The sequence below is a fragment of the Oncorhynchus masou genome, chromosome 13 (assembly GCF_036934945.1).
Source record: "Oncorhynchus masou masou isolate Uvic2021 chromosome 13, UVic_Omas_1.1, whole genome shotgun sequence".
NCBI lineage: Eukaryota > Metazoa > Chordata > Actinopteri > Salmoniformes > Salmonidae > Oncorhynchus > Oncorhynchus masou.
In genome coordinates, this window is record NC_088224.1 from 33,377,589 (window position 1) to 33,391,551 (window position 13,963).

The following is a 13,963-nucleotide window of genomic DNA, read 5'->3' on the forward strand; positions in this document are numbered from 1 at the left end:
AACATGACTTTATTTTTATTTATGACAGTGGTTCCACACTTTCCTGTGACAAGTTGTGTGGGAACAATATTATTTGTATTTTATTCAGTTATATTCTTACTATAAAGTATATGTGTGTTTACTGATCGGGTAGGTGTGTATTGTCTGTTTAATGAACAAAGTTATTAAAACAAATTTGTAAGCATTAGGCTACCAACAGAGTAAATGTGACATGTGGTGGTCCCACCTAGCTATCTTAAGATGAATGCACTAACTGTAAATTGCTCTGGATAAGAGCGTCGGCTAAATTAATAAAATTAAAATGTAAAATGGATTCAAAATGTTTTTTCTCTGCTGGTGATTTGTTACATTGCCAATGGCAAACGTGCATAAAGATGGCTACCACAAATCCTTTGTTTGCTGAATTCGCCAGATTGTAAATTGCTATACATTACTTTTTGTATCGGCATTAGCATAATCACAATTCTAGCTCGAAGATGTCAGCAATTTGAGAAACTGAGAAAGTAGATTGTGCTGATTTATTGGTGCATTGAACCATGTCATTTAAAAAAATGTGGATACTGCTAAAACAATTATCTGTACTCTGCCATCTTTATGGACGTTGGCCATTTTATTGTATAAAATGTCTTATCAAAATTCTACTCATAATACAGAGCAAGCGGTAAAGCTTCATATCACACCAATTATTGCTTTGTAGCACCTACAGAAGAAACAGTCTTAAAGGAGGCCTGCGTAAAGCTAGAATTTTGCAAATATTCCAACTTCAACTATTTATTAAGATACAAATGTGTCAAAAATCCTTCCACCAAAAGGACCCTCCTATGGATTATATTTTGTGAAAATAATTTTTTGTTATTGTTGTTGTTGTTGAGGAATCATTCAACTTGTGGCTATGTGCAGATTAACTGATTTCAATATAGCTAATACAAAACCATTTTCAGTCTTTCTTATCCCTGGTCCATCAAATTCCAAATCAACCTAGCAGTCCTCTTTTAACGTTAATATAGCAGAGAATCGGAGCTGGGGGAGAGCTCTATGAAAGATAAAAAACGATCAAAGTTTAAGATAAGCTATGTTTCTTTCAACACTTAAGATGTTTTGTTCTATAATATAGCCTATAGTTAGATGAGTGAGGTCAAGCCATGGCCTGTGTCCTGACAGGGGATTATCCTTAAGCAGGTTATGCTGGGTACCTCTGTCATCAATAACCTAAAAGCTAGGTCTGGGTCTACTAATGTCTCATATTGGCTAGTTGGCGAGTGTCTTTGAAAGACTTACAAGCCTAGTACTATATGTATCATAGCAATTAAGTGTTGATTGGTGACGCTTGTTTCCATGTCGCAATTTCCAGATGCAAAGTTGTGTGTGCATTCACAGATTAAATGATGGCACGCAAAAGGAAAACATCCTGCTTGATTGAAGATCACGCACTCAAGAATATGGAAGATATTTGAGCCTCCACTTAAGTTGATTAGCATAAATTTTGATTTGATGGAATTCAAGGTCTTGGAGTTTAGTGCTTTCCCTATATTCATTTAGATTTTTTTTTTTTATGTAAACAATTATATATTTCTGCTGAGACACGATTTTAAATAGAGTCTCAAATACTCAACAGAACCAACAGGAGCCTGAACAATTTCTACAGTAGCAAAACACTACAGTAGCTCTATACTGGAATACTACACAACCTTAGCCTATCTGCATTGTCTACAAAGTCTATGGAAACATAGCGCTAACATTAGTAGCAATGCCCCCCTTTCCATAGAAAATCATTCAATCTGATTGTGGGGCCTGCTAAGTCCGCACAATCAGAGAAGGACAAAGGAGTTGAGGAGAGGACGGACTTTACCCAATTGAGAATCTCCCATAGAATCATAAAACAAATTTGACTCCTAGATGGCCTAGACCTATACTTTTGCCACCACTGAAGCATTTCTTATTTTATTAAGTAGTTTAACATATTTTCTCCCATTGCTAGTTACAACCTTGTCTCATCGCTGCAACTTCAATGGGCTTGGGAGAGGCAAAGGTCGAGACATGCGTCCTCCAAACGCCTGGCCGCCTACTTCTTAAGAGACTGCTCGCTTAACCCGGAAGTCAGCTGCACCAATGAGTCAGGGGGAACATCGTCCACAAGGAGTCGCTAGAGCATGATGAGCCAAGGAAAGCCCCCCTCTGGCCAAACCCTCCCTTAACCCGGACGGCGCTGGCCCAATTGTGCACCCCGCTATGGGGCTCCCAGTCATGGTCGGTTGTGACAGCCTGGGATCGAACCCCAGGCTGTAGTGGCGCCTCAACACTGAGATGTTGTGGTGCCTTACTGCTATCGTTACTGAGCATTTAAAATATAGCCTTGCTAGTTGATTATTGAGACAGTCTAGTTTAAATTTGCATGTTCCAAAATAGTTTCAGGGGTGGTGACACAAAAAGTGTTTTCCCTTTCAATAGATCTAGCCTTCAAATACTGAATGAATAATGCTGGCTCAAAATAGATAGATTCATGACTCAAAATAAACTTCCTTAGGGCGTAAGCTCGTTAAGGGACTAAGGCAGGGGAATGACACTGCAAAGGTCGGTAACCTCAAATTCTGAAAGGACTTTCAGTTTGTCTAAACATTCGACTGTTACCATGCTTTCTCCATGGATATCAGTCTGAAAGAATTCGCTGTAAAAATAATGCAATAGTCTCTACAAGCCAGAAGGCTGAATACAATCATTTTTAAATGCACATTACCAATTGTCCATGCTGTTGGTCCTTTTGGCAGTAGGAAGTAGAGATAGGGTAACCACAGGAAAGTGTTGTTTACTCAACTTTTTTGCAGCCTGGTCAGTTCTGTTGCTTGTATTTTCCATCTCCCAATGAATTTCACGTGATGCACAACATGTAAACAAATAGCCGAGTATTGTTGACCAAAGCACGTTACCTCGCAATCAGCTGGAAGGGCTTGTGAAATTTGCTAGCCCATTGCATGGGACAAATTTTGGTCTGTGCTTCAGTTAAACTCTGCCATTGATGACATATGCAAATCTTGTGCGTATTATGTCAGAATTGAAAATACAAATCGACATACAGACCAACGTACAGAAAGTTGTGTTAATAACACTACTCTGTGGATATTGTCTCAGATTACCTCCTACATATGGACAAAATCAGCAGACAACAGGTGAAGTATGTTCAAATGAAGTTTATTCAATAGTCTGACTTGTGACTTGACTGTTCACAAAAAGTGAGCCTACATGTAACAGATGAGGGAGGAGTCTTCCACTCTCGGATTTGTAGAGGCTAACCTGCATTAACAGTCCAGTCTACTTTCTTTCCATCTGCCTACAAGCACCCTTTTATATATTTTTGGGACTCTAGCAGGGAAGTGACTATTCTATTTTTACACTAACATCATCCTTCTCAGTTAACTATCAGGGTGGGTTATCGTATCATCATAAAGTAGGCTATTGTGCCCGTTCACTGGATATTTCGATATTGTATTAAATTCTGATTAAAATAAATCATACATTGAAATAGTATGTGAGGTGAGCATATGTTGCATTGCAAATCTTGATTCATTAATTTCATGGAGAGCAGAGCTTGTGTGACCTCGCCTTCTGCATGAGATAAGCAGTTGGCACCTTTTTTTCCCATATCATTCAGCAGGGTTGTTATGACCTCATTTGTAGCACTGGTGGTTACAGTAACGTTAGCGTGCATAAAAAGGGAAACTAAGAATCCGTGACGTATGGAACATGTGAGTTTGCTCAAGCTAACTAGGGGTATGTCCTGACCCTGTCACACAAGAATCTCAATATTTCAATCACGTGGTGTTAATCAAGCCTGACGTTGTCAGGAAAGGATGAATTGTTTCGCTAACTATCCAAGTTCAAATTAATACTTCTCTTCAAAACTGGTAACTACATTTTAGGAGGAAACAGCACGTTTCTATGAGATAACAATGGAACTTCACATGACAAAGGAAGTCTTGCTAGCTGGCTAATACAGACACCTAAAAACCCCGGGCTGTCATCCATGCCATGGGAGTGCATGTTTTCTAGTAGTGACAGCTGACAGGGAGGGGAACACGGAAGGGCTCCCGAAACAGCTCCTAAATAAAACGATGTAAGCCCATGTATAACGGCAACCACGTGCAGCAATGAATGTGGTTCCCAAGCCAGACTAACAGAAACTTTGAAACGCAAATAAATAATTGACCTCGGCTAGATAGCTAGTAGTAGGCTATCATACCTTTGCCTTGCCGGCCTCGAGCTTCTTTTGCCTCTCTTCGTCTTCCATTACCGTTGTATGTAGCTGAGAAAAGAGTAAAGGGGCTTCATGCGAAGAGTTAGCGAATTAGCCCAGAGTCTGTGGGGAAAGTTTCTGTTTGTTGACATTCACTTTGTTTAGTAATGGTTTCATATCACTGCGACAGGCTTCCATTAGGAGAAGACATAGTCCTTGCTACAACCACATCTCCGCCGCCATGTTATCCACGTAAACACGATTGCGTTGACGTCACGTAGGTGGCTGTTTACTGCTGCTCCGCCCCTTTAGGATCGTACTGCAGGAAATGTCAAAACGTGTCATTTGAATAAAACAAATTACAGAGGGAAACATACTGTATACAAATTAAATATACATTGATTGAAATCATATGCGTGAGTAAATCAAAATAATTTCTGTGGAGGTGCAAACAACGTCACTGTGTTGCACAATTGCTAATCGTGATTCATTTCACACTGCCCAGTTAAGAACAGTTCTAAAACATTCACAATATTGTTCAAACTGAGTTGAGGCTTTTTTTAAATACAGTTTTCGTACTCTAATAATAATAATATCATGACGAATTTATAGTGGTCTCTCCAAATGATTATTTCTGCAAGTTTGGTATTAAAACTAATAACAAATGAGAGCACAATTTGCACATAATCATAGAATATGTCCATCTGACATTTAGTCAATGCTTCCAACCCAACCTCATCACAAATTATACCACTTATAGCATTTAGGAACATTCTCTGGATTCTCCATTGCACTGGAAAACCATGCAGACCCTGATAATCAGCATTAAAAATGTGATTTAGGTCAAGAAAGCTCACAGAAAAGAAGCTTCTACACAGACAGTGACATCTACATACCGGCAGCAGCAGGAGAAGGGGGTCTGTGTCTTCGACTAATGGGAGCTGTGCAGCTTATGGTCTGGCAGATCTTGAATTCCACCCATCTTCTCTTCGACATCCTTAGCTCAGATCCCACCTGTGAACTTTTGTTGTTTATGCAGCACCTTCAGCAAGACCTGCTGCCCATCTGAAAGTTTTAGGCTTTTAATAATGGATGGCTCTGAGGAGCACTATGTCAGTGGCACAGTAACCCAAGCACCACCACGATTGCAGGGCACCAACAAATGGATCAGGACACTGATCTAGATTATGTCAACACAGTGGCAGTTTTCATAGAGTCCACGTAGACATTTAAAATATAGGAGTTTGGTTGTTTTGGTAGAGGTTGTTTGTTTCCAGTTCGTCTTAAAGAAACAACGAGGGCTGAGAAGAGCCTGAAAATAGGTTTTGGTACATTACTGTTGGTCAATATCTATTTCCCTATTGATTTAGTCTTGAGGATCACAATCCTGCTAAAAGCCATTTTCAGAGAGACCAATCCAGGGGCAGCTACAGCATAGGAGGTTGGCAGAACCTTAATTGGGGAGGACAGGCTCATGGTAATGGCTGGAGCGGAATTAGTGTATCCCTTCATGCCGTTCCAGACATTATTATGAGTCGTTCTCTCCCCAGCAGCTTCCTGTGGGTTTTAGGATTATGGGATATGCACAGTCATATCAGATACCGCTGCTGCCCTATGAGGTCTCAACAGAATCCCTTAACAAATACATTTGAGGAAAAAATGCTACAAGACCATGATTTACACTATAACGAAACAAGCATTCAAGGCTTGAATAAATAACCATAGGATACAATAATAAACAAATGTATTGGTTCGATGCCTTTCTGAATCACCGATACAGTAGGCCTATGTCAAGTAAAAAGAAAGAAACTCTTTATGCTCTCAATAAATTGAATTCCACCGATTTTCACTGGGGTGGCAGACAGCCTAGTTGTAAGGAGTGTTTGGCTAGTAACCAAAAGGTCTCTGGTTCAAATCCCTGAGCCAATTTGGTGAAAATCGATTGATGTAGGCTTGAGCAAGGCACTTAACCCTAATTGCTCCTGTAAATCGTTCTAGATAACAGTGTCTGATAAAATATGAATAAGCTCGCTTTTTAAGCATGTGCATACAAATAAAGCAGTCACATTTCAGCAGGAGACTTAGGCAATACCATAAGGTATGGAGAAAGTTACTGATTTTAAGTGTATGTGCACTGGGATGAACATAACAACAACAAGCAAACTAAAGAAAAGCGTAAGCCAACACAATAACTGTTCATCACATCAGTAACGAGACACAGATGAGACCCTCTTTATGAGCTGTGGATCGAGTGGGAGAATAAGGAAGCGAGGGCGATCATAATGAAAAACATACTGCACTGCTGATTATGTGTACAGAATGGTAATATTGAGCCTCTCTCACGCCAGACATGACTTAAATTAGCAGAGAGACTGGCGCCTTGACAAAGCATTATCTTTCCTTTAACATCCGAGCGGTGGAAGAAAAACCATTTGAATAATAAAGATAGCTCTATGTGCCATATTAAAATATGTATGAGCGCAGGGGCTCATCAAGGAAGAGATGGAGGATGATACTTCTTCCCGCAGTCGCGCTCTTGAGCTGCAAGGATTGCAACTGAAGTGGACAGCTGACAGAGGTGCACAGAGTCAGCTGGCTGCTGGGGCATTGAAAACGAAAGCCATTGCACTGTACTTGTGCACCTGACAATAACAACTTGAAACTTAGATGGATGGCATGAATAAAGTATAAGGGCCTTTGTGTCTCATTGTCCAATGCCAAACAACACCTTGATAGTTCTCCTTCTCCAGCCTTGAGATGGGCTGATTGGAGGAGCCCATGGTCATGATGGCCTTCAATACACAATATGTTGCTGCAATTTACCAGAGATATTCTTCTAACAATAATTATGTGATTAGGTGACCATCCCAAGTGCATTTCAGTCATTGTACTAGGGTTGAATATTTTCCCGGTATTTTACAAATGTTCCATCCCGAGAATTAATGACTTTTGTCCCGGGTAACCAGGTATTTCCCACTAAACAGGAAGTGTCATTAAAAAGCATTATAAAGCAAATAAATGTCTGGATTTGATCAGAGCTTTGATCAGCATTAAAATTCAAACCTGATCCTAATGAGCCATATATTAAATACATTTTATGAGCCCTACATTAATGACATTTAATGAAGCCCAAAAATGCCCAAAAGATTTTGCCGTTATTCAATACAGACTACTGTATGATATAGGCTATTGCACATTATGCATAAAAGCCCATAGAAGTAGCTAGCTATATCATCTCTTGGGTAAATAAATGAAACTAGCTCCAGTAGGCTAATCTTTTTGAGTGTGAACTGTATTACTGTACTGTATTGTATTATACTTAAGTGATAATGACCAAGAGGTCAGTGTTTGGAGGATATATTTGCATGGGTGTTGTTAGGCAGGATACCAAGGCGAGGGCTGGCAAACCATGCCAATATATCCTCCAAACACCGATTTCAAGGGCATTATCACTTTTATACAACATATTACCAACATATTCAAATAATGATTTACATATTTGAATTAAAAACATTATTTTGATGGATTTATTCATGCCATTTAAACCTTCCACAAGATATAGTCCAGCCACAAATATAGGGTCGCTATCCAGGCCTGCTGGTAGTCCCTTTTTATCGGTTTGGTTGCCAGAAACCCAACCCAGTCTTCAGTCTTTTTGTACTGTATCTATAATGTTCTTATCTCTTGCGTGCTAGTTTGCCAACTACGGCTAACTTCCAGTCACGTCAAAACGTGCAACAGAATAACAGCAAAGTAGCTGCATTTGCATTTGTTGAAGCTGTTTTCATTTTGACAATCATTTGGACACATCCATAACAATGAGGAGCGATTTTGCCTGGCATAGACAATGTACTCACTCGTCAGGAGCGTTTTTTTTTAAAGAGGCCAGACGATCACAGGTGCTTGCTTACTGCGTAAGAGACATAGGCTATAAATTAGAAGCTTATTATGCATAACCCATCATAGATTAGCTAAATATAAGGCTAATACTGCATTGACTTTATTACCTGAAAGAGGTAAACTAGGACCAGTGGCGACCCATCATTCAGGGCAGGTGAGGCAGAAACTATTTAGCAAAAAAAATTACAAAAATTAAAAATACATATTTTTATTGTTGTTGTTGCCTGTTTTGCATGTTATTTTGGCATTAATACGTGTCACATATCCGTTTGCAAACAATGTAATAAAAATAACAATTTGAGTTAATAAAGCCACAAACAAACAGGGGTTGCTTTCTTGAGTAAGGCAGCTCCAAAATGCAGGTGTTTCAGCCTAGCTCAGTGCTTTCTGTGGTGGTCGGGCAGCAAGCTGAAAATGCGGAGTGTAGGGGTTAGCAGTGTTCTCTAGTTGCACCGTGAATGCCTGAGTGTTCTGTCACTCATGGGGACACCATGTCACCGCAAAATCTATGGGGAGAGCTCGAAAACTCAAGCCTTGGGTGTTGCCATAGAACTACATTAAAAGAGCCCTTCCAAGAAGGCTCAAGTTCATTGACCACAGATCAAATTAAGTCTAATCACGTTATATCTACTGTAGCTTTGATTGAACTGATCATGTCAACATCATACTTTCAAAATCTTAGCTAGCAAGCTAGACAAGCAGTCACCATCATGAATGAAGTCGACAATCTACTGGCAAATCCTTTTCCATCCTTGTCAGGAAGAGAAATAATGAAGGGAAATTATAGATAAAACGTATTGCTGCTCATTGGCGATTGGACATAAATGTTACAAAACAAGTTGGAAGTTGCAAATTCAACAATGAGTGGTTTGGAAGGAATCAGTGGCTAACTGCAAGAGTTGCAAAGCAATCACTAGTCTGCTATTCAGTGGAGTGGGTGTATGGTCCAAGTCTGAGTTTAAAGGTCTATTTTCCAAGCTTAAAAGGATAAACTATCACATGCAACACAATGGGCCAGAAAATGTTGAATACATTTGCCATGCTGTCAATCCAGCATGACTACTGCCATGTTCAAAACAACTGGAAACTTGGAACTGGGAAATCTCAGACTTCAGTGAGTTCAAGACAACTGGGAACTCGAAAATAAACATTTTGAACGGTCATCCATCTCAGAATTCTAAGTCAGGATCTCGGGCCTCTTTCTAGAGCTCCAACCTGAAGATCACTGACGTCATGATTCAACCTTGTTTTTTTTTCAGAGTTTCCAGTCTTGAAAGCACCATAAATCCAGAGAATGCCAGACTTTGATGACAAAGTTTGATGACAAAATTTGCCCAAAAGAAGGACCGCCGCACCACCTTCCTGTTCAAATGAGCACAGCATAATGAGGGGAGTCCTAAAATGCATTGTATACTGCTGCATAAATTATGTATTATGCCAGGGAGATACGTATACTGTTGCTAAGAAAGTAATACTAAGTCTATGTTGTGTAGGAAGTTGTTAGTAGCCCATGTACCTCACCCTAATAATTTGGTCCTTTTCCCTCTCATTCTAACTTTGTGGTGCACATGTAGCCTATAGCCTGTTTTAGATAAATGTAATAATTTAATATTGTAAGAACTTCCATTGTCTGCTTATATGTCCCCTTTATTTATCCTACGGTTCTGACTTGGTGTCCAGGGAGAATACTGTAAGAACGGCCCATGTTCTGAATTCTGTCGCTGTACATTTCAAAAATAAAACAAATAGTTATATTGACTACATCCATCCGAGCTCGCTCATGAATGTCTTAATCAAAATTACGGATTGCCTCTTATCTGCTCGCCATCCCCTTATGCCATAGTTTGTACATCTCAATTGTCAATAGCAAGTCAGCCATATCAGCTATGTTTTTTTTAAAGGTAGAAAGCAAATTAACTGTTTCGCTGCCAGACAAGCCTCTGCTGATAGCCAGGTGTAGCAGTGGTAAGGATTCACTCCATGGTGCTGTTTGTGGGCATCGTTTGTCACTGTAATGGCTTTGCTGGCAAGCATAAACAAACAAAAAGATTTACATGCTAAAATCACCACTGGCTAGGACATCTATATATAGGGCTATAGATCAATCTAGAACAGGATTATCAATTTTGGATGCAATTTGAATGGAGTTGATGGAGAGAGAGAAAGACTGCGAGAGAGTGCTCGCCAGTGCACTGATTTAAAGCAACAGCATTCGAGTGATAGGCTGTTTTAATACTCTGCTGCTGCAATAAAAACAAGGTGAAGCCAGATGGATATGGGTAAATTAGAAGCGCATTTGGTATTTATATTACTGTAGCACAAAATACGCTAGCAGCAAATGTATGCCTACCTATCACAAGTAAAAAAGTTACCATGATGAGATGATAGGTCTAGATGCTTTGTGAACTAAGCTCCATACTGAGATGGGTCTGTCCCTAACCCTTCATCGTGTAGAGTGTCACGTTCTGACCTTTATTTCCTTTGTTTTTGTCATTATTTAGTATGGTTAGGGCGTGATTTGGGGTGGGCAGTCTGTTTGTTTTTCTATGATTTGGGTATTTCTACGTTTCGGCCTAGTATGGTTCTCAATCAGAGGCAGGTGTCATTAGTTGTCTCTGATTGAGAATCATACTTAGGTAGCCTGGGTTTCACTGTGTGTTTGTTTCCGTGTCTGTGTTTTTCACCACACGGTACTGTTTTGGGTTTCGTTCGTTCCACGGTTATTGATTTTGTATTTAATTGTTCATGTGTACATTTTCGTATTAAAAGAGCCATGGACACTTACCACGCCGCATATTGGTCCTCTGATCCTTTTTGCCTCTCCTCTTCGGAAGAAGAGGAGGAAATCCCTTACATAGAGGCCATAGATAAGCCAGATTTAGACATTACATATCATTTAACAGTTCCATATCATGCCATGCTGTTCATATAAAGAACTTATTATAATTTATTGGTTGCTCGCAGTAATTTATCCCAGGAAAGGGGAGTGGTTTTGGATGATAAATCCTGGTAAATCTCAGAAACCGGGTTCCCGCCATTCAACCCAACATTGTACCCCATGAGAACCATGATCAACAGTAAAACACTCTTGAATCATTCTGACATGGAATTGGGAACTTGGTATATAGGTTTGTTTCCCATATGAATCTTCTCTTTGTACCGGACTGGATTAAAATGCCTTCTGTTTCTTTTTTCTGTATTTATTTATCTGTATACAGTTGAAGACGGATGTTTTCATACACCTTAGCCAAATACATTTATACAGTTTTTCACAATTCCTGACATTTAAACCTGGTAAAAATTCCCTGTCTTAGGTAAGTTAGGATCACCACTTTATTTCAAGAATGTGAAATGTCAGAATAATAGTAGAGAGAATGCTTTTATTTGAGCTTTTATTTCTTTAATCACATTCCCAGTGGGTCAGAAGTTTACATCCATACACTCAATTAGTATTTGGTAGCATTGTCTTAAAATGGTTTAACTTGGGTCAAACGTTTCAGGTAGCCTTCCACAAGCTTTCCTCAATAAGTTGGGTTAATTTTGGCTCATTCCTCCTGATAGAGCTGGTGTAACTGAGTCAGGTTTGTTGGCCTCCTTGCTCGTGCATGTTTTTTCAGTTCTGCCCACACATTTTTGATGGGAATGAGGTCGGGGGTTGTGATGGCCACTCCAATACCTTGACTTTGTTGTCCTTAAGCGATTTTGCCACAACTTTGGAAGTATGCTTGGGGTCATTGTCCATTTATTTGGACGACCCATTTGCGACCAAGCTTTAACTTCCTGACTGATGTCTTCAGCTGTTGCTTCAATATATCCACATAATTTTCATCCACATCTCATGATGCTAAATATTTTGTGAAGTGCACCAGACACTCCTACAGCAAAGTACCCCCACAACATGATGCTGACACCCCTGTGCTTCACGGTTGGGATGGCGTTCTTTGGATTGCAGGCATCCCCCTTTTTCCTACAAAGTTAACAATGGTCATTATGGCCAAACAGCTCTGTTTTTGTTTCATCAGACCAGAGGATATTTCTCCAAAAGTACGACCATTGTCCCCATGTGCAGTTGCAAACCATAGTCTGGCTTTTTTATGGCGGTTTTGGAGCAGTTGCTTCTTCCTTGCTGAGCGGTCTTTCAGGTTATGTCGTGCAGCCATGGGTGGGCCTGGGATGGCATAGGCTCACCCACTTGGCAGCCAGAACCACCCACTGGGGAGCCAGGCCCAGCCAATCAGAATGAGTTTTTCCCCACAAAAGGGCTTTATTACAGACATACAGTGCCTTGCGAAAGTATTCGGCCCCCTTGAACTTTGCGACCTTTTGCCACATTTCAGGCTTCAAACATAAAGATATAAAACTGTATTTTTTTTGTGAAGAATCAACAACAAGTGGGACACAATCATGAAGTGGAACGACATTTATTGGATATTTCAAACTTTTTTAACAAATCAAAAACTGAAAAATTGGGCGTTCAAAATTATTCAGCCCCTTTACTTTCAGTGCAGCAAACTCTCTCCAGAAGTTCAGTGAGGATCTCTGAATGATCCAATGTTGACCTAAATGACTAATGATGATAAATACAATCCACCTGTGTGTAATCAAGTCTCCGTATAAATGCACCTGCACTGTGATAGTCTCAGAGGTCCGTTGAAAGCGCAGAGAGCATCATGAAGAACAAGGAACACACCAGGCAGGTCCGAGATACTGTTGTGAAGAAGTTTAAAGCCAGATTTGGATACAAAAATATTTCCCAAGCTTTAAACATCCCAAGGAGCAATGTGCAAGCGATAATATTGAAATGGAAGGAGTATCAGACCACTGCAAATCTACCAAGACCTGGCCGTCCCTCTAAACTTTCAGCTCATACAAGGAGAAGACTGATCAGAGATGCAGCCAAGAGGCCCATGATCACTCTGGATGAACTGCAGAGATCTACAGCTGAGGTGGGAGACTCTGTCCATAGGACAACAATCAGTTGTGTATTGCACAAATCTGGCCTTTATGGAAGAGTGGCAAGAAGAAAGCCATTTCTTAAAGATATCCATAAAAAGTGTTGTTTAAAGTTTGCCACAAGCCACCTGGGAGACACACCAAACATGTGGAAGAAGGTGCTCTGGTCAGATGAAACCAAAATTGAACTTTTTGGCAACAATGCAAAACGTTATGTTTGGCGTAAAAGCAACACAGCTCATCACCCTGAACACACCATACCCACTGTCAAACATGGTGGTGGCAGCATCATGGTTTGGGCCAGCTTTTCTTCAGCAGGGACAGGGAAGATGGTTAAAATTGATGGGAAGATGGATTGAGCCAAATACAGGACCATTCTGGAAGAAAACCTGATGGAGTCTGCAAAAGACCTGAGACTGGGACGGAGATTTGTCTTCCAACAAGACAATGATCCAAAACATAAAGCAAAATCTACAATGGAATGGTTCAAAAATAAACATATCCAGGTGTTAGAATGGCCAAGTCAAAGTCCAGACCTGAATCCAATCGAGAATCTGTGGAAAGAACTGAAAACTGCTGTTCACAAATGCTCTCCATCCAACCTCATTGAGCTCGAGCTGTTTTGCAAGGAGGAATGGGAAAAAAGTTCAGTCTCTCGATGTGCAAAACTGATAGAGACATACCCCAAGCGACTTACAGCTGTAATCGCAGCAAAAGGTGGCGCTACAAAGTATTAACTTAAGGCGGCTGAATAATTTTGCACGCCCAATTTTTGCTTTGTTAAAAAAGTTTGAAATATCCAATAAATGTCGTTCCACTTCATGATTGTGTCCCACTTGTTGTTGATTCTTCACAAAAAAATACAGTTTTATATCTTTATGT

General features: G+C 40.1%; 1 protein-coding gene across 8 annotated transcripts in view; it reads right to left on the bottom strand.

Annotated features, from left to right (window-relative positions):
• akap9 (A kinase (PRKA) anchor protein 9) overlaps positions 1-4,488 on the bottom strand; it is a 133,631-nt gene extending 129,143 nt beyond the window's left edge. For all 8 annotated transcript variants that reach the window (XM_064983537.1, XM_064983532.1, XM_064983538.1 and 5 more), the window contains exon 1: positions 4,235-4,488. In XM_064983537.1, the coding sequence (XP_064839609.1) occupies positions 4,235-4,282 (48 nt within the window). In that variant the 5' untranslated portion in view covers positions 4,283-4,488. The remainder of the gene's footprint in view (positions 1-4,234) is intronic.
• Between the last annotated feature and the right edge of the window lie 9,475 nt (positions 4,489-13,963).